This window comes from Chenopodium album, chromosome 8 (assembly GCF_948465745.1).
Source record: "Chenopodium album chromosome 8, dcCheAlbu1.1, whole genome shotgun sequence".
In the NCBI taxonomy this organism is placed as follows: domain Eukaryota; kingdom Viridiplantae; phylum Streptophyta; class Magnoliopsida; order Caryophyllales; family Amaranthaceae; genus Chenopodium; species Chenopodium album.
The window spans coordinates 14,177,076-14,197,901 of NC_137841.1; the positions used below are offsets into that span (position 1 = coordinate 14,177,076).

At 37.7% G+C, this 20,826-nt stretch overlaps 3 protein-coding genes and 1 non-coding gene across 4 annotated transcripts; all 4 read left to right on the top strand.

The window, feature by feature from the left end:
• Nucleotides 1-4,176: 4,176 nt before the first annotated feature.
• On the top strand, nucleotides 4,177-4,282 carry LOC145556854 (small nucleolar RNA R71). Its single transcript, XR_014091947.1, has one exon. It is a non-coding gene; the product is annotated as a small nucleolar RNA R71 (small nucleolar RNA).
• Nucleotides 4,283-16,543: 12,261 nt separating this feature from the next.
• On the top strand, nucleotides 16,544-17,326 carry LOC145642753 (uncharacterized protein At4g02000-like). Its single transcript, XM_081693926.1, has one exon. The coding sequence runs from the start codon at nucleotides 16,544-16,546 to the stop codon at nucleotides 17,324-17,326; it is 783 nt and encodes a 260-aa protein (XP_081550052.1).
• Nucleotides 17,327-17,802: 476 nt separating this feature from the next.
• LOC145642754 (uncharacterized) lies at nucleotides 17,803-18,528 on the top strand. The gene has a single exon (XM_081693927.1). It carries the CDS (start codon nucleotides 17,803-17,805, stop codon nucleotides 18,526-18,528), a length of 726 nt encoding a protein of 241 aa, XP_081550053.1.
• Nucleotides 18,529-18,558: 30 nt separating this feature from the next.
• LOC145642755 (uncharacterized) lies at nucleotides 18,559-20,033 on the top strand. Its single transcript, XM_081693929.1, has 2 exons — nucleotides 18,559-19,159; nucleotides 19,453-20,033. The coding sequence occupies exons 1-2, from the start codon at nucleotides 18,559-18,561 to the stop codon at nucleotides 20,031-20,033; spliced, it is 1,182 nt and encodes a 393-aa protein (XP_081550055.1).
• The last annotated feature ends 793 nt before the right edge of the window (nucleotides 20,034-20,826 follow it).

Below are 20,826 nucleotides of genomic sequence, written 5' to 3' on the forward strand. Positions count from 1 at the left end.
ATCTATCGCCAGACGACAAATCTATCGCCAGACGCCAGGTCTGTAACCAGGCGACAGAGTTGTCGTATGGCGCTGCAATTAATTTTCCACGCGTTTTCTTATTTTGATAAAATTTAAGTGTACGAGAGGGTAAAATTGTATTTTCCTTAAAAACACTTCTTTTATTCTGATTAAAACTCCTAAAAGTCAACTAAAGTAAATTTATCAATGCTAATTAAATTAGGATTCAAAAGAACCTTCTAGAAGATTCTAGAAGACTATAATCAATCCTAATCACATTAGGAATGATAAATCAATAATAGGTCTTCCTTTAGATCATTGGGCCGCATATAAGGATCAAACCGGGCCCAGTTTAGTAATTTAGCCATAACTTCCTCATTATTCATCGGAATTGGGCTTATAATATATCGTTGGAAAGCTCTTTTTGAACCCGACCCAAATACACCATAATTGGATCCTTGCCATGGACCAAACCAAATTGGATTGGCTGTTTTCTTAAAATAAGTTTTGAAAAACAAAGAGAAAGAAAAGAAATAAAAACTAACCGCAACACTATACTTTCCACACTTTCACTTCATTCGATTATGATTCGACGCGAAAGGTACTCATCACTGGGTTTGGTTTTGGGGAGACACAAATGGGTGTCTACACAACCATACACCAAGCACAGAGGAACCAAGAACCAATGCTCAACAATATCAATGTAGCACTACCAAAAATCCGACCTCAACAATTCTCAACAATTACGATCAATTTAGCTACAAAAACTTCAAACAACATAATGCGAGGCAATAACAATCAACAACAACACATATAATCAACCAAAACTCAACATCAATCATCAAAATTACCAAAATTCATACTACTACTATTCACAATTATCGACAATCCAATACTTGCAATTATATGATATAATTATGCATTTAAGAGTAAAAGAGGATGTTTATACCATACAAGATGCAAGATTGAACAAGCTTTGGCAACCAATTCCCTCACAAACGAAAAAGCCTAAATTTCTTCAATAATGGATGAGAGATATTGAAGCTTGCAATAGATGAAAATAGTGTAGTTTTTGTTGGAAAGGATGAAAATGTGGAAAGAATTGATGATTTTTGATTGAAAATTTGTTGATTTTTGATGAAATTTGATGAATGGGGTTAGGGTTTGAGCGGTTTCAAGAGCAATATGAGAGGAGTGTGCGTTTGAATGAGATAGGGAAGAAGAAGAAATGAGGAAAAGAAGGAAAAATAAGGCTCGGCCTACAGGGGTGCGTGCTCGAGCCCGTGTCGCGCGCGGCCACGCACTCCCTTGGAGCGCCCACGCCATTATCTAGCTTGACCTTTTGCTTCTTTGGTGCGTTCATCTGTGGGCTTATCGTTCAATATCATCTCGGGATTTTTGAACCCATTGTAACAATTAGTTTCTAAACATGAAGAATGTGGGTTCAACACCCCTAAAATAATGGTAGCACCACAATGAACTCACCAAATTTAAATTTTCTTCAAACTTTAGCACAATTTCCCTATCTTACCTCACTAATATTTCTTACCCTTGTTACCTCAAAAATTAGATAAAATCGAACATACATCGCCACGAAAACCGCCAAAACTCCTATCCAATGCTCGTGCTCTAAAAGAAAATAATCCATCTCCATGAATTACCCTATAATTCCAAAAGAAAAACAAGTGAAAGAAAAGAAAATAAAGAAAGAAAATTAAGAAAATAGAACAAAAGGGAAGGTTAGAAATCTCCGGGTTGCCTCCCGGGAAGCGCTTGCTTAAGGTCCTAAGCTTGACCCTTCCTCCAAATCATGGAGGGTCAAAGAACACCACCTTTTACAAGGTAGCGGATAGAGCGGATAGAACAACTTTAACTTCATTTTTGAGCAACCTCTCATTGTTGCTTGACAAGACTTCTTTTGCTTGAATTTAAAAAACGACCTTCTCATTTTTCAACTTCAATCTCTTTCTCTTCTTCTTTGAAGCTCTTGCTTTCTTCTTGGCCTTGTTTCTTTTTGTAGATGGTTTCACACCATCCACATTCTTAGGATCATCGTCCTCCTCTTGAGGGTAGAGCTCAAACAAATGAGGAATGTCAATCTCCTCCCCATCTATGAGATTGGGAAACTCCTTTTTCTCTTCACTAACCTTCTTGCAATCAAAACTCAAAAGCACATCATCACAATTCTCAAGAATATCGTTAGTTGAAGAATCAATCATACAAACATTGTCAATGGAGCGAGGGGAATTAACACACATGATTACTTTCACAAAAGACAAAGACTCATGCATTGGTTTTAGCTCGAAACTTTCCTCATTATTACCAACTCTCAGAGTAATACGACCTCCCTTAACATCAATCAAAGCTCCCGAGGTGGCTAAGAAAGGTCTCCCTAAGATGATAAGAATGTGGTCATCTTCTGCAATTTCTAGCACAATGAAATCGACGAGAATTGTGAATTCTTCTATCTTAAGGGGAACATCCTCAACTCTTCCCTTTGGGAACTTAATAGATCTATCGGCTAATTGAAGGGTCGTGTTGGATGGAAGGAGCTCGCCTATCTTTAGTCTCTTGAAGATGGAATAAGGCATGATATTCACACTAGCACCGAGATCACAAAGGGCATTTTGGAACAATTTTCCTTTGATTTTGCAAGGAATGGAGAAATTCCTGGGGTCTTTCAACTTTTGGGGTAAGTTATTATGGATAAAGGCGCTACAAAACTCCCCCAAATTCACCGTTTCCACCATATTGCAATCTCTTTTACCGCTCAAAATTTCCTTAAGAAACTTAGCATAGTTTGGCATTTGTTCCAAGACTTCGGTGAAACGAATAGAAAGATGAATTTTCTTAAGAATATCAATGAATTGTCCAAATTTCGCATCCACTTTGTGTCTATTGAATTTTTGGGGGTATGGAAGTTTGGGCTTGTAAACCTCATCTTTCTCTCGCTTTCTCTCAACACTCTTCTTTTTCTCATGGCTTTCCTCTTTGCTCACATCTTTTGACACATCTTCCTTTTTTTGCTCACTTGAAACACTCTTCTTCTTATCCTCCTCACAATCCCTAGAAACTCTCTCTTCAAGAATTCTTCCACTCATTGTGATGATGGAATAAACGGGTTTCTTAGGATCAACTCCTTGAGAAGGCAATGCAGAAGGACTAGCACAATCTTTCAAAGTGTTTGCTAGTTGTGTGATTTATGTCTCAAGCATTTTGTTATGTGTCATGATCTCATTAAATTTCTTATCTCTCACCGCCATATAGGTATTCAAGATTTTCGTTTGATTTTCAATTATCTCCTCCAAATTGGACTTGGACGATTGAGAATAGGAATTTTCACCAACACCTTGAGGTTTTGGACCAATTTCGGGTGAGGGTCCCCTTTGGTTGTTTTAAAAATTACCCCTATTTTGATTGTTCCAATTGACTCGATTTTGATTGTTGCCAAAATTTTGGTTTTGGCAACCAAAGCCTTGAGATTGGCTTTGATTTCCATACCCTTGGCCTTGGTTTTAATTACCATAACCTTGGTTATTATAGTTGCCTCAGAAACCTTGGTTCCTATAATTACCATTGTTATAGTTATCAAATCCACCTTGTTGGTGAGAATTTCTATTTTTAAAGTTTCTTGGTCCATCAAACCTTTGACCATTATAATTGTTTAAGACAAAATTCACATGTTCAAATTCACTACTCTCACCATCATCAACATTTTCAAACCCATTTGAACAAGTAGAAGCATCATGGTCATAAGACCCACAAACATCACAAAATAAGCATCCATTGGGCATATTGTTAGAAGTAGAAGGAGGAGTAGAGTTAGAAGATGTACCTCTCCCTTTAATGTGGGAGGGATGACCTTGTGCATTGGAAGTTGCACTCTCAAGCTTGGCCTTGATTGTTGTCATCTCCTTTCCCAAACTTGCAATTTGAGAGGACAGATTGTTGATGGCATTAAGGCGATCAACCGAATAAACCGTTGATCCATTATTGATCGAAGACTCACTTTATCCTTCTTGCCAATCCATATAATGGCGCACCACATCTTCTATAATGTCCACAACCTCTTCTTCGGTTTTGTTCATGATTGGCCCTCCGGCTCCCGCATTAAGACACGATTTGCCTTGAGGACTCAACCCTCCATAGAAAATTTGAATGATTTGATAGGTTGGGATGCCATGATGGGGACATTCTCTTTGATACTCCTTATATCTCTCCCAAGCTTCATACAAGCTCTCACTAGGTTTTTGCTTGAAACTTTGGATCAAAGTCCTTGCCTTCGCCGTTTTATTTTGGGGGTAGAACCTAAACAATAATTCCTTGGTTACTTCATCCCATGTTCTAAGAAAATTCGGCTTGACCTCCTTGTCCAACCATTCCAAGGCTCGACCTATGAGAGATAAGGGGAACAACTTGAGCCGGATAAAATCTTGAGAAACACCATTCACTTTAATAGTGTTACAATACTTCTCGAACTCTTTGAGATGGTTTAGCGGACTCTCACTCTTAGCCCCACTAAATTGTCTCCTTTCGATCAAAGTGATCATGGCCGATCTTATTTCAAAGTCGTTCGCCGGTGTTGTTGGCAATTCAATCCCACTTTCAAACCTATATGCACCGGGAATTCCCAATTCCTTCAAGGCTACTCTTGGATTTTCTCCCATGCTTTGTTCTTCTTCTTCTTCTTCACTTGAAGAACTTGTGCTCAAAGACTTACTAGAAATCCTTCTCCTTGAAAGTGTCCTCTCGATTTCCGGATCAAAAGGTACAAGGGAACGTCCTCGTTCTCTATGCATACAAAACTCAATGAAACTATTAGTAACACGGCTACAAGTGTAGCCTAAAGAAGAAAATCTTTTGTATTTTTGAAAATAACATGAAATAGACTCAACAACAAAAGCAATAATCTACGCCATTCCCCGGTAACGACACCATTTTTTATTAAGGGCGGAGACTAGGTCGTTGAAAACTAATCTACCCTCGGTAAAAAAAATTTGTAATCTCTCAACACAACCCTATACCAAGCATAGAGTAAGTCGAGGGTCGAACCACTAGGAATGGGAGGTGAATGCTAATGTCAAAGCTAAGCTATTTCGAAGCAATGAAGTGATGTGTGTATATTCCAAACAATCAAACAATCAAAATGAAATCAAATTTATCAAGCACTAGGATTAGGATCCGCACATACTCGGAATTGATATAGCTAATTGGGATTGGAGATGACTAAGTCAAGTGTTGCGAGGGAAAATCAATTAAGCAATCAAGAGAGTAAGGTAGGCTAATCTCCTAGAGGTCAAGCTAGCGTCAACTACGAGAGACTCTAACTAGGAACCTTGCAAACCTACTCAATCGACAAAAGCAAGCCACAAATCAATTTTCCGTATCAATGCGAGCTTACAATGCATTCCAGTGTAACAATCAAAGTTAGCTACTCTTTAATTAATCACACACATGCACTTAATCAATTAACCAATTTAATCACAACTTCAACTCCATCAATTTCCCCCAATTAGCATCAATCCATTACTCATATATGCTTCACCATTCCCCTAGCAAGAGAACTACTCACAATCCATTGAAATCAAGATCAAAACTAAGCTAATCAACAATTTCATCATCATCATATCAATAAAACCAATTCAATCACAAATTGAATTCAAACTTGAACAATCAACAAAGCAATTGAAATGAGAAGCTAAAGATTGCAATAAAGTAAAAGAAATCCTTACAAACTTGCTTCAATTCAATGGAGAAAATGCTAGAATTATCAATCTTCAATCATCAATCAAGAACTTCTCTCTCTACAATCTAGAGTTTCTCTCTCTAAAATTCTAATTCTATTCTAATTCCTGAATAATATTCCTCTCTCTAAAAATAAAATGAAACTGTATATATAGTAAAACTAACTAAGAGAAGTTAGTTAGATCGTCCCCAAATAAAACCGTACAGGCGAGACCAACTATAAGGGAGAGCGCGGCCGCACAAATCTTGGTACGGAACATAGACCCATACAGGCGCGCCCGCGCCCGAGAGAGGCGCGCCTGCGCCTGGAAACAGGGCAGCCTTCTTCCCTATCATGCCGATGCTCCACGTGCGTTCAACTTAATGCTCTTGATAAACACGGGACCTTGCAGTTTCTAAACTCCATGTTTGTGGGTTCAACACTAGAAATCATGCCCCCACGGCTTGAATGCGCAGCTTAAGGACTTTATGAACTTGCATTTCTCCATGCTTGAGCTTCAAATGGAGAACATTAGAAATCCTAATCAATGCCAAACTTGGGAAGAGGCCTCGGGAAACTTGGATAACGACCTTAACTTGAAAATTAAAGGAAAACAAGAAAATAAAAGAGAAAATAACGAAATAAACCAAGACATGCATAAAGAAAGAAATCCAACTAAGAAAATGCAAACTAAAAGAAATAAAGAGTAAAACTAAGTCAAAGGTAAGTAAAAGAGCTATAGAATAACATGAAATTCACCCTAAAAGAACCAAATGAGTGCCATAAATGACACTCATCAGTCATTGGCACCGAGGTAGAATTAAAAAGGGTTCAACATTTAATATTATGTGGTCACTAATTATTCAAGAATTAAATTGGTATATTTGATTGTTTGAATGATTATTGTTGATAGAATGATTATGGTTTGAGAGTCATCATCAAGTTTAATAATTTGTAATAACGTAAAGTGAAAGAGATTACGCACCAAAACTTTTGAAACGTATATACCTTGAGTATGAACATATGGGGGGTTATGGGGTTTTATATTTAACCATAACTTCTAATGGAGTACAGGACGTTGTACATTCCTTTTATTATTATTATTATGCGCAGGAATTCCGCCACCTATGAGTGGTTATTGATGCTGGCACGGTTAGGTCCCGTGTCAGTAACCTCAATTTATTTGGGGAGGTTAGGGGGAACCCGTTCGATGCGTAGTCAACATTAAATAAATTATGTAGTGTCTAGTGAGAACTTTTGTTTATTGTTGTATGCTTGAAAAACAGGTGCAACAAGGTAAGTTGTGGGTTGATAAGGAATTATATGTTAGTGTGGTAATTATGCTTAGGTATTCAGCTTTGCTGATTGTGTGTTTTATGTGTTTGTTGGCCTTGTCTTTATCTTGGCCCCATGATGACCCATTTTCAATGGAGAGTAGTGGAAACAAGTAGAGAGAAGCTTTCCAGGTGATTAAGCATATTCATGACTGGGCAGGAGTGAAGAGCGAATCATACTAGTTTCTATAAGTATATGACATGTTTATTGCTTTATTTATTTATGAAATTATTATTATGCATGACTAATGAAAGGTTTTGAGTTCAGCTTTTTTTTAATAAGTGCCTACAATGGTTCCAAGTTGTAGATTGATTATATTTTACTTCGTTTGAATTTGGTTTGACTGTACTTTTGTTGATTGACTTTTCAAGTTGACTTATTTTGAATGGTTTTGAAATTAGTCTTCCGCTGTGTGTCTTTTATAGTTGCCTTAACCGTTTTCAACGGTGGCGATAATGTCTTAGATATTCCCATTTATAGTTTTAAATAGGGTAAAACAAGTATTTTAAAAGAAAGGAATTTCTAGGGTGTTACAAATTGATATCAGAGCTTAGGTTGAGATTTTATTACCTCTAAAGCTAAAAACGTGTTTTAAAGTGTTTTAATTCTAAACTTGGCCGAGTACTTATTTATTGGTAAATTTTTTAGAGAATTATATTTATTCTATTTTATTCTATTTATTTTATTTTGGGAGGATCAAATATTAATTGATAAAATTTAAAACCGAAATATATATATATTTTTAATAAGGTAAGAATTTTTTTTAAAAAATAAGCACCGAAATTTTTTTTTATTTTAAAATGGTCCGAATTTTTTTTTAAGAGGGAGGTCCAATAATTTTGGTCTTCTTCCTTATTCAATTTCGAAAATTTTAATTAAAAAGGAGTAAAAAATATTTTTAGTTTGTTCGTTTTGTAGGAAAGCAAGGATTAAGGTAAGTATTATGTGTTTACAGTTTTAAAAAGCATGTTGGTGAGAATGGGTAGGAAAGAAATTGGGCATATAAGTTCGAAATAATCATGTTCTTTTATGCATTAATATTTAGGTTATGAATGTTTAATCATGAATGTATTGCTTGAGGATATGAATTTATGTGTATAGGAATAAAGAAATTGTTTGATTGAACATTGAACCTATTTCATGCAAGAACTGTATTATTTTGTTTTTTTTTTTTTTTTTACAACAGCAAACTAAAAAATAATAAAAAAACTTAAACAACAAAGCTATCTAAATTAACTCTACAACTATTCGCAACTTCATGGGGAAGGGAATTCTTTTCTAAATCTTTTCTGTACATGTTGTAGGGAATATTTCAAGCGTTATCCCTAGCTTGAACCCCACTGTGATCATACACTAAAGTACAGTGGCGTCCAAAGAGAAAGAAGATAGAGCAAAAGAGTCGCCAACAAGTTTTAGGAACTTGTAAACCGTTCACGAGGTGAAGGTTACACCCCTTAACGATCCAAGAGATCGTTAACTCCAATAGGTCTGGAACCATGACTGGTAATTCGGGGATGAAGGTACAAATCCAACCTAAAAGAGATTGAACCTGCCCTAATAATAGACCTCTACTTTATTCTGATCGTATTCATGTGCGCTTTCTGACTAACATGCAATCAATAGGTTTATCCTAAACCTGTTTAATCTATGTTGGTTGAATTTAATGCGCAAATAAAACTATTATTGGCGATCACTTGAATTATAATCAAATTAACCCTAAACAAGATTATCAATTATCTTATTAAGCATGATTATAAGTACCAATTCCCTTTAAACATGCATAAAAGGCGTGACCAAGCAATAACAATAAATATCAAGCAACATAATAATAATCATAACAATAATCATCATAATAATAATAATTATAACAATTATAATCATAAAAATAATCATAATCATGTTAAAGCATAATAATAGCAAGATCCTAGGCATGATACTAACAAGATTAATAACAAACCCTAGCATGGCACTAAACATTAAAAATCAAAGCTTTAACCCTGACATGATACTAACATGAATATTAGGAAAGAATATAGGAAGCATCATAGAAATCATAATTGACATTATATTCTTTACCCTAAACATGATACTAGGAAGCAATAAAACATCCTAACATGATACTAGGAATCAAAATAACAATCTAAGCATAATTTCTATATCATAATATCAATGCAAGTAATTAAAGCACTTACTTGGATGCCTCGTATCTCTTTCTAATAACAAAATACACGCGTTAGTAACTTCAAGGAAAATATAAAACAAACAATTAATAAATTAAATAATTAAAATAGAGATTTGGGACCAAATCTTCAGAAATATCAAACCTTTCACGTCTAGGGCGAAGGCAACTTCGAACTTGGCTAGGTATGTCTAGTGCTAATGTATGAGGAATTGTGTTTGTAAAAGGCTAAGCTAGAAAGAGAGAGAGAATCAAGAAATTCTTGATGAGAGTTGATGATAGAGAGAATAAGAAAAAATAATAATTAATGAGAATTGATTATTGTTGAGAATTGATGATTCTAGATGATTTAAAACGGAGTTTTTAGGAGGCTATTTATAGAGAAAATCAGCCAAAAAGATAGAAAATCGAACCAGAGTTCTGACGTGAAAAAACAGAGTTAGTGCCAGACGCTAATGCTGGCGTTAGGCGCTAACCAAGTTTTTGAAGCGTTTTCTAAAATCAGATAGAAATTAACCGTACATGAGGATAAAATCGTATTTTCCTCAAAAACACTCTTTTATTCCGATTAAAACTCTAAAAAGTCAACAAAAGTCAATTTATCAATGCTAATTAAATTAGGAATGAAAAGGACCTTCTAGAAGAATCTAGATGACTAAAACCATTCCTAATTTCAATAAGAATGATAAATCCATATTAGGCCCTCCCTTAGATCATTGGGCCGCATATAATGTTCAAACCGGGCCCAGTTTAGTAATTTGACCATAACTTCCTCAATATTCATCGGAATTGGGCTTATAATATATCGTTGGAAAGCTCTTTTCAAGCCCCATCCAACTACACTACTATTAGACCCATATCATGGACCAAACAAACTAGATTGGCTGTTTTCTTAAAATAAGTTTTCAAAAACAGAGAAAAGAAAAGAAATTAAAATTATCCGCAACACTAGACTTTCCACACTTTAACTTCATTCGATTATGATTCGACGTGAAAGGTACTCATCATCGAGTTTGGTTTTGGGGAGACACAAATGGGTGTCTACACATGCCGAACCTACCTAACAGATTCGCCAAACTAGGAACACTCCAAAAGAAACCTAATGAACATTCTTACGATTATGTTCAAAAGATTCGTTTTTACTGTTCCTACAGGAGTAACGTTTTAAGGGAAGGGGTTTTGATAGCCCTAATTGTTCGTTGTTTGCCTGAGGATCCCCCATATTATGCTGGCAAAGCAAAATTTGATGATTTCTACCTACAAGGGGACATCCCAAATTATTATAAATATAGGGACTACTATGGACAGTGGTACCCTGATTACAGATTCCTGATTTCCTACCTTGTCAGGGTAGAAAAAGCTCATTGCAGATAATTCAACCTTCCATACCCTGAATATTACTATGAAAATTCGATGGGACAAGATCCCCCTTATCCTAGCCATCAATTAGAGATTTCCTCTTCTTCGTCTTCTTCACATGGTGATCAAGTAGAGAATGGAGAGTAAAGGGAGGTAGATAGTTCAATCATGGAGATTTCTAACCCAAATCCACCTCCAACTCCAATTATCATTGATATTTCTTCTGATGATGAGAAAGAGGGAGAGTTCGTGCAGGTAGAACCTGAACCAGAGTCACCTGAACTAATGGAGGAGGCAGATGATCCTGAGTTCGACCTTGGTAGCTTCATGCAGTCGGCAGACAAGAGAAACAATATCCGAAAGGATTAGATTTTATGGTTTTCCTCGTTATGGATTATCAGTTTTTATTAAAGTTTATTATTATTACTATTTCAGTGTTAAATTAATAATTGGCATGACCACATTGAGTCAGTGAGCTTATGTAGTACATAAGTTTCTAGACCACATATTATTTTGGTAATTCTAGTTTATTTTAATTAATAAAAATCCTATTTATTTCTTTGTTAAATTATTTATATTATTGAAAAATAATTCATTTCATTTTCCAAAAATCTTCCATTTCATATCACCATCCCAATAGCCAAAATTACAAGCAAATTAATTCCAATAAATTATTTCGAAGCTATGGGGATCTATGGAAATTACTTTTTATTATTTATGTGATGCTTTATTAAATGCATGGTTAATTAGCAATCAATAATTGATTTACAAAGCTACAAACTCAGGGAATTCTTAGCTTTTGCTATCCCAATTTGTTAGCTTCAAATTTCATTGTGAATGTTTCAAGGGTGTTAAGTGATAGATGAGTGTATGTCTTGAGAGCTAACCAAAGCCATTACTAATATTAACCCTTGATCTTTATTCAGGAGAAGCAAAATGGCAGGGGGAAGTAATTCTAGTAATGATGGAAACAATTTGAATGAAGTAGTGAGACAATTGGCAGTTGTAGCCCAACAGTTGGCTAGGAATTTAACCAACAATGTGGATGCTCAGGGTGAGCTTTTCATAAGGTGGCCCAAAGCAAACCACTAACCTATCAAGGAAAGCCTGACCCTACCATACTAGAAAATTGGTTAAGGGAGCTTGAGAAACTATTTGGGGCAGTTGGGTGCCTAGAAAATTCTAAGGTGGGCCGTGCTACTTATTACTTGAGAGGTGAAGTTGATCTTTGGTGGCAACAAATGAGAGAACTATTAGAGCGCTACCCGGATTCAATTGGACTATGTTCCAAGAGAAGGTGAGAGACAAGTTTTACCCTAGCTTCTTAAAGAAGCAGAAGGCTAAGGAGTTCTCAAACCTCAAAATGGAAGGAATGTCAGTGACTGATGAATACTATACCAAGTTTATTGAGCTGTCTTATTTTGCTGAAGAGTCCGTCTCTACGGAGAAGGCAAAAGCTTGGAAGTTTGAGAGTGGTTTGACTACTGATTTACAGCTGAAGTTGTGTGGATAAGTTTTTGAAACCTTGGATGAGGTATATGCATGGTAGAGCTGCACACTTATATGCCTTAGAGGTGAAGAAAAAGAAGGAACTGCTGATGTGGAAGTGAAAGAAAAGAGGAAAGAGGTGGGACAGAACTCTGGGAACCAACAGGGTAACCAGAATAACTTCAAGAAGCAGAATTACCACCATAACAACAATAACTTCCACAACAACAACAACAACAATAATTTCCAAGGTAACAATCGTCAAGGAGGACGCAACTTCAACGGAGGGGCTAGGAACAATGACCAAGGGAATAATATAATTAATAGGCGTTATTTTTGCAAGAGATGCAAGAATAACCACCCTAGAAAGGATTGTGAAGGAAATCTAGTTGCTTGTCGTGCTTGCAACAAGTTGGGACATAGAGAATACAAGTGTTTCTCTAAAGGTTCTAATGGGAATAAGAAAAACAACAATTCAGGAGGGACCCAAAGGAACTTTCAAGGAAACAACAATAACTTCAATGCGAATAAGGGAGCTCTGCAGAATGGATCAAAGAACAACAATAACAGCAACAATGGGAACAATCAGTAGAAAAGTGGAGCTGCAAGAATACTGAATGTGTTGAGTAAGCATGAGGCTGGTTCCACAACCTTTAGGAATTTACTTTTAGAGATCAAATGGAAAGTGTTTCAGTCTAACCTCATCGAGTTTGGGATAAAGGATTTTGATGTCATCCTAGGATTGGATTGGTTGAGCAAGTACAATGCAGAAATAAGTTGTCGATCGCAGAAAGTGAAAGTGACCACAGGTGAGAATGAGGCAGCGACTTATTGGATGCATGGCGAAGCCAAATGCCCTAGGTTGATATATGTGTTAAAGTTGGCAAAGTACATGAAAAAGGGACACAGTGTACTTCTATAGTGTGAGAAACATGGATCATGAGGAGGCAACTAAGCTAGAAGATATTGAAGTGGTGAATGAATTTCTGGATGTATTTCCGAACGAGATCCCTGGAATGCCACCTAAGAGAGAAATTGATTTCACCATATACTTAGTCATAGGAGCAACACTAATATCCAAGGCACCATATAGGATGGCACCTGCAGAGATAAGTGAGTTAAAGGAGCAATTGCAGGATTTGTTGGACAAAGGGTACAACAGACCGAGTGCATCTCCTTGGGGAGCACCAGTTCTGTTTGTTAAGAAGAAAGATGGGAGAATGAGGTTGTGCGTTGATTACAGAGAGTTGAATAAGGTGACAATAAAGAACAAATATCCACTTCCCATGATTGATGATTTGTTTGATCAGCCGAAAGGTGCAACTGTGTTTTCTAAGATTAATTTGAGGTCTGGATATCATTAGTTGAGGATTGCAGATGAAGATATTCCTAAAATTTCTTTTAAGACAAGATATTGACACTATGAGTTTACAGTAATGCCATTTGGATTGACAAATGCACCGGTAATCTCTATGGATTTGATGAATAGGGTGTTTCATCAATTTATGGATAAGTTTGTAGTAGTGTTCATAGATGATATATTGGTGTATTCGAAGAACAGAGAGGAGCATGTAGAACACCTGAGGGCAATTCTGCAAACACTAAGAGAAAATAATCTTGATGCAAAGTTCTCTAAGTGTGAAATTTGGTTAGAAACGGTAACATTCTTGGGTCATTTTGTGTCTAAGGATGGTGTGGAAGTAAATCCAGCCAAAATCGAAGCTGTGAAGGGTTGGCCTACGCCCAAAACAGTGTCTGATGTTCGGAGTTTCCTAGGTCTAGTAGGATATTATAGGCATTTTGTGAAAGATTTCTCGAAGATTGCTAAACCTATGACTACTCTAATGAAGAAAGATAAGAAGTTTGAATGGGATGATAAGTGTGAAGAAGCATTCAAACTCTTGAAACAGAAGCTAGTTACAGCACCAGTGCTAACACTGCTAGATGAAAGTTGTATCTATGATGTGTATAGTAATGCATCAAAGAATGGTTTGGGATGTGTGCTTATGCAAAATTGAAAGGTGATTGCATACGCATCAAGGCAGTTAAAGACCCATGAAGTGAATTACCCAACCCATGATTTGGAACTTGCTGCAATTATCTTTGCACTAAAGATCCTGCGTCATTACTTATATGGAGTGAAATGTAGAATTTACACATACCATAATAGCTTACATTTTCACTCAAAAGGATTTAAACTTTCGCCAAAGGAGATGGTTAGAGTATACGATGGATTATGACTTAGACATACAGTATCATGAAGGAAAAGAAAATGTGGTTGCAGATGCTCTAAGTCGTAAAACCAGTCATGGATTAAATACCTTGATAGTGGCTGATGAACTATGTAGGGAAATGAGTAAAATGAATTTAGAAGTTATAGAATGGGGAGTACTAGCTGGTATTCTTGCAAATTTAACTATCCAACCAACCATATTCGATGAAATAAGGGAAAACCAAGTAGGAGATGTGAAAATAAAGCAAGGCAAGGCTACAAATTTCAAAATTCATGAGGATGGCAGTTTGAGGTACAAAGGTCGATGGTGTATACCTCAAAATTGTGAAGAGGTGAAGAGAAAGATAATGGAAAAGGGACAGAATACACCCTATTCAGTACACCAGGAGGGGATAAGCTATATAAGGACTTGAAAAAGGTGTATTGGTGGTCCAGAATGAAGAATGAAGTAGTGAAATTTGTAGCAAAGTGTCTGACTTGCCAAAAGGTGAAAATAGAGCACAAGAGACCACAGGGAAATGTGCAATCATTGAAAATTCCTGGATGGAAGAGGGATTGCATTTCAATGGATTTTATGACTTGCTTTCCAAAATCAAAGAGTGAAAATGACACCATTTGGGTAGTGGTGGACAGACTTACAAAATTTGCGGTGTTTATACCAATGAAGGAGACTTGGAAGATGGAGTAACATGCAAAAGCTTACATCAAGAATGTTGTGAGGTTACATGGAGTTCCAAAGGATATTGTGTCTGACCGATATTCCAGGTTTCTTTCAAAATTCTAGAAAAGCGTACAGGAAAACTTTGGTACGACACTTAAGATGAGTACATCGTCACCCTACCACAGATAGGTAAACTGAGAGAACCATTCAAACCTTGGAAGACATGTTGAGAGCTTGTGTTATAGACTTCCAAGGAGGATGGGAGGATAGCTTGGATTTGATTAAATTGTCCTACAATAATAGTTATTATGCGAGCATAGGAATGGCTCCATTTAAGGCATTATATGGGAGAAAGTTCTCGTAGTCCAATTTGTTGGAACGATATAAGTGAAACAATGATTCTAGGGCCTCAAATGATCGAGGATACAGTGAAGCAAGTAAGGGAAATTCAAGCTAAGATTCAAGCAGCTCAAGATTTCCAAAAGAGCTACGCAGATTTGAAGCGTAGAGAAGAGGAGTTTGATGTTGGTGACAAGGTGCTATTAAAGGTATCGCCAATGAAGGGAGTAATGAGATTTGGAAAGAAAGGAAAACTAAGCCCAAAGTACATTGGTCCATATGAAATACTGCAGAAGATAGGCAAAGTAGCTTATAGGTTATCCTTACTTATGGAGCTAAGTAAAGTGCATGATGTATTTCATGTGTCTCAATTAAGAAGGTACATACCTAATAATCCCATGGGCCACAACCAGAAACCATTGAGCTAGACCAAAGTTTAACCTATGAAGAGAGACCTGTCAAAATTTTTGACAGTAAAGTGTGTAGTACACGCAATAAAAATGTTAAGATTGTGAAAGTGCTGTGGTCTAACCAAGAATATAAGGAAGCCACTTGGGAGGCAAAAGAAGAAATGAAAAAGAAATACCCAGAGATGTTTCAGGTATGTTGAGTTACGGGGACGTAACTCGTTTTCTTTTAAGGGGGTAGAATGCGGTAGAATTTCGCGCTTTTTCCCTATATTTTCAGTTATTTTTATGCTTCTTGAACAATTTTATCGAGTATTTTGAGTTGTTGTGTTCACAATAAGACACAAAAAGGTAAAGGTATGACAAAAAGTACATCAATATTATACTAAATAAGGAAAAACTTTTAATTTCGTTTCCCAAACCAATTTAATCCTAGATCTAATTGTTAATTATGAGTTTTGGGATTTGATTTTTGATGTTTGATTATGAGTATTATGTTAATTAATTTTCAAATTATGTTTTTAATTAAAAAGCCCCAATTTTTGAAACTCTAGGTTCTTGATTTATAAATTATTGAACGGTTATGATGTATAATTGTTTAAACCTTTGATTAAAGTGTTGTAAGGCTTAATTACAACAAGTTTTCATTAAAATATAGTGCTGAAATTTTTGGTAGAGCATTAAAAATCAAGTTTCTTCATGGTCAAAAAGACCTCCCTCGAAAGTCAGGGTTTTCTCTCTAGAAAGTAGGGTTTGGCTGCCGTTTTGACGACGGTGACTTTCCCTGTTTCCTTGGATTCTCTGCTGTGACCTACCCATGGCTAATGATCTTGTGGAGCGTTATGCTAATTTGAAGCTTGATGAGGAAGATGGTGGTGTGGTTGACTTGGGTGCCGTTAATTCGACATCTATGCAGGAGAATTTTCACTTACTTCTAGTTGGTAAATTAATTACTGACCGGCCGTTTAATTCCGAAGCTTTTAAGACTACGATGACTAAAGTTTGGGGATTAACTAATAAATTAATTATTAGGGTTCTTGGCCCTAATTTATTTGCTTTCCAGTTTTTTCATTGGGTGGATAAAGAACGTGTATTGAATGGACGTCCTTGGTGCTTTGATAATAAGTTGTTGGTGTTGAAGGAGGTCGACGGAGACAAACAACCTGATAAGATGCCGCTTTTCCATTCACCCTTTTGGGTCTGTATTAAGAACTTACCATTCAATTGCAAGTCCGATGAGGACATTAAGGAGATTGTTTCTAATTGGGGGGAACCGATTAAGATTGAGGAAGATATCCTTGGACTTGACCGATTTCGTCGCATCAAGGTGATGATTAATATTCATAAGCCATTGCGTCGGTTTCAGCGCATACTTGACAAAGGGGGCAGAACTGTGTGTGTCGAGTTTGCATATGAAAGGCTGCCTTATTTCTGTTTCGCGTGTGGAGTGATAGGGCATTCGGAGAAGGACTGTTGTATGGTGTCGGAGGAAAGCAAGAAATCTAAACTTGGTTGGGGTCGTTGGTTGAGAGCTTTTCCTAGGAAGGGGAAAGGGAAAGAAGATGAGGAGCTAGCTGCGGTTATCTCTTCTAGAAAATAGTTGTTTGTGACAAAGGAGTTAGAGGAGAAGTTAGATGCAGAGGATAGTGACAATGTGGTGGAGGGTGATGATGTTCTAAGGTGGCGAAATGTGAGTGAGGGTCCTAGTGATGCGGCTGCTGTCGTATCAGTGATGGGGGGTCTTGAGGGAGTAGTGGATGGGTATAATAAAGGGGAGATAGCAGGGGCTTTAGTGAATGATGAAGTTGATGTCAATGCTGCTAGTGAGTTGGCAGGGGATGTGAGTTGTAAGAAGGGAGCAGGTGGGGGCAGAGGATGGAAAAAAGTGGCAAGGCAGAGGAATACATTTGACACTCCTATGGGCACTAGCAGCTCTGATTTCTTAGGGAAACGTGTGAGGGAAGTGAATAAGGGGCTGGAAGATGATAGTGGGTCGAATAAGAAAATGTTGATTGAGAATGCTCCTTCCGGATTGCGGGTGGCGGTGGCTGCGGTTGAGCAGCCCCGCCAAGCTCAATGAGTCTTTTGAGTTTCAACTGTAGAGGGTTGGGCAATACCTCTGCAGTTGATAGCCTCCGTAACTTAATTCGGAGGGAAGCCCCGTCTCTTGTATTTCTGATGGAGACGAAGTTAAGTAGTGGGGAGATGTCCAAAATTCGGGCTAAATTTCCTGATTATAATGGTTTAGCGGTGGATAGTAGTGGTAGGTCGGGTGGTGTTGCGTTGTTTTGGTTGAAGGAGATAGAGGTGAAGTTACAATCTATGTCTATTCATCATATTGACGTCCTTGTTAAATATGAGGCGGGGGATAATTGGTGGAGGCTTATTGGCTTCTATGGTTGGCCGGAGGTTCAGAATAGGCATCTATCTTGGAAGTTGTTATCGGAGCTTGCCCTTCAAAGAGAGGACCCTTGGGTTTACATAGGGGATTTCAATGAAATTCTTTATGAGTCGGAAAAGAAAGGAGGTCGGGATCGTGCTATTTGGCAAATGGAGAATTTTAGAAAGGCTCTTGATGTCTGCGGTTTTTGTGATGTTTCTTGTGATGGGTATTTGTTCACTTACGACAATGGTCAATGTGGAGCGGATAATGTCCAATGTCGATTAGATAGAGCTCTTGTGACAGAAAAATGGAAGGATTTATTTCCGAATGCAAAGCTTCATAACTTAGATAGAGATTGGTCCGATCATGCTCTCATACGGTTCGATTTGGTGGAGGAAGGTGGTGTTGCTAAAAAATAGGAGAAACTTTTTAGATTTGAGCAAGTATGGATGGAAAGTGAGAAGTGTGAGGAGGTGATTGACTCGGCCTGGCAACTTGGAGGGGGTATGGTTGAGGCTAAAATTGCAGCCTGTGCATCGGAGCTTAGGGCGTGGAGTAGTAGGGAGTTTGGGCGTGTCATTAGGGAGTTAAGGAAAAACAGAAAACGCCTAAAGTTCTTGAATGGAGGTGGCAGGGAAGAGAGCCAGGTAAGAGAAAGAAAAAGAGTGGTGAAGAAAATTAGCGATCTCCTTCATATTGAAGAGGTTTATTGGAGGCAAAGGTCGAAGGCTTTGTGGCTTGAATCGGGTGATCGTAACTCTAAATTTTTTCATAGAAAAGCTTCTCAAAGGCGTGCAAAAAACACTATTAGGTACCTTGAATCGAAGGATGGGGTTCGGTATGATGATGCGGCTGATGTGGAGATGGTGGCGGTGGATTATTTCCACTCGTTATTTGCCTCGTCGAATCCTAGTGAGTTTAATGAAGCTTTGGTTGGGATTGATAGAAGAGTTACGGAGGGTATGAATGAGAAACTTTCGGCTTTTAATGCTAGTGAGGTTCATAACGCTTTGAAACAAATGCATCCCTTAAAGGCTCCTGGTCCGGATGGTATGTGTCCTCTCTTTTTTCAAACTTATTGGCATATTATTGGTCTTGCGGTTACTAGTCTGGTTTTGAGTGTGCTTAATGGAGGTGTTATTCCAAGAACTATTAATAAAACCTTCATTGTTTTAATTCCGAAGAAAAAGGAGCCGGATAAAATGCAGAGTATAGACCGATTAGCTTGTGTAATGTGGTGTATAAATTGATTACTAAGGTGCTTGCAAATCGTCTGAAATTGTTTCTCTCGGATATTACTTCCTTAAATCAAAGTGCTTTTACTTCGGGGAGATTAATTACAGATAACATTCTAGTAGCGTTTGAGGTGTTTCATTATATGAAGAACTCTGCAAGTACGGGTGGTCATTTAGCTCTGAAATTGGATATGGCTAAGGCTTATGATAGAGTGGAATGGGATTTTTTAAGAGCCGTCATGGTACGTATGGGATTTGGGGATTTTTTCATTGATGGAGTGATGCATTGTATTTCTACTGTTTCTTTAGCGGTTCTTATAAATGGAGCACCTTTAGGGGAGTTTACTCCGTCTAGGGGTTTACGGCAAGGTGATCCTCTTTCCCCATATCTTTTTATCTTGTGTGCGGAGGCTCTTTCTGGTTTGTTGAATAAGGTTGTAGTTGATGGTAGTTTGCATGGTATTAGGGTGGCGTCGGATGCACCTTCAATCTCACATTTGTTATTTGCGGATGATAGTATTATTTTTTCAAAGGCAAATGTGGGAGAGGTAGAGTTTATTCGGAAGGTTCTACATACTTATGAGATGGCGTCGGGTCAATTGGTGAATTTTAATAAGACTACGGTCTCATTTAGTAAGGGTGTTCCGGATGATAGGAGGGGGGAGTTGGCGGGTCTACTTGGTGTGTAACAAGTAGATATTCATGATAAGTACCTAGGGCTCCCGACTGTTGTTGGAAGATCGAAAAGGGTGCTTACTAGAGGTGTTAGGGAAAAGTTATGGAAGAGACTACAAGGGTGGAAGGGGGGAATGTTATCTAAAGCGGGTCGGGAGGTCTTGATTAAGGCAGTTGCCCAATCTATCCCAACCTACGCGATGAGTGTGTTTAAATTCCCGTCTTCATTTTGTGATGAGTTGCGGTCATTGGTGTCGAATTTTTGGTGGGGTCAAAAGAAAGGTGAGCGTAAGATTCATTGGTTGTCATGGCGGAAATTGTGTGAGCCGAAGGCGATGGGAGGGTTAGGCTTTCAAGATTTTAAATTGTTTAATGCAGCCCTTCTAGCAAAGCAAGCATGGCGCTTGATTAAGTTCCCGGATAGCCTTATTGCTAAGGTTTTGAGAGCTCGATATTTTAGCAATGGTGATTACTTATGCTTTGAGGTTGGTGTGAACCCAAGTTATACATGGTGGGGAATCTGGGGTGTGAAATGGGTGGTGAAACGAGGTGTTCGATGGAGGGTTGGTGATGGTTTGGATATCCCTGTGTGGGGCAGCCCATGGGTGCCAAATACAAAATCTCGAATGATTATTTATCCATTCGTTGAGTCAAGGAGGGGAATGAAGGTGTGTGACTTAATTCATCTCCTTACGGCTACTTGGAATGCTTCACTAGTTAAGGAAATTTTTCTTCCGTTCGAATGCGATAGAATTCTTGCAATACCTCTGAGTTTAAGGCTGCCACATGATGAAATCTGCTGGGATT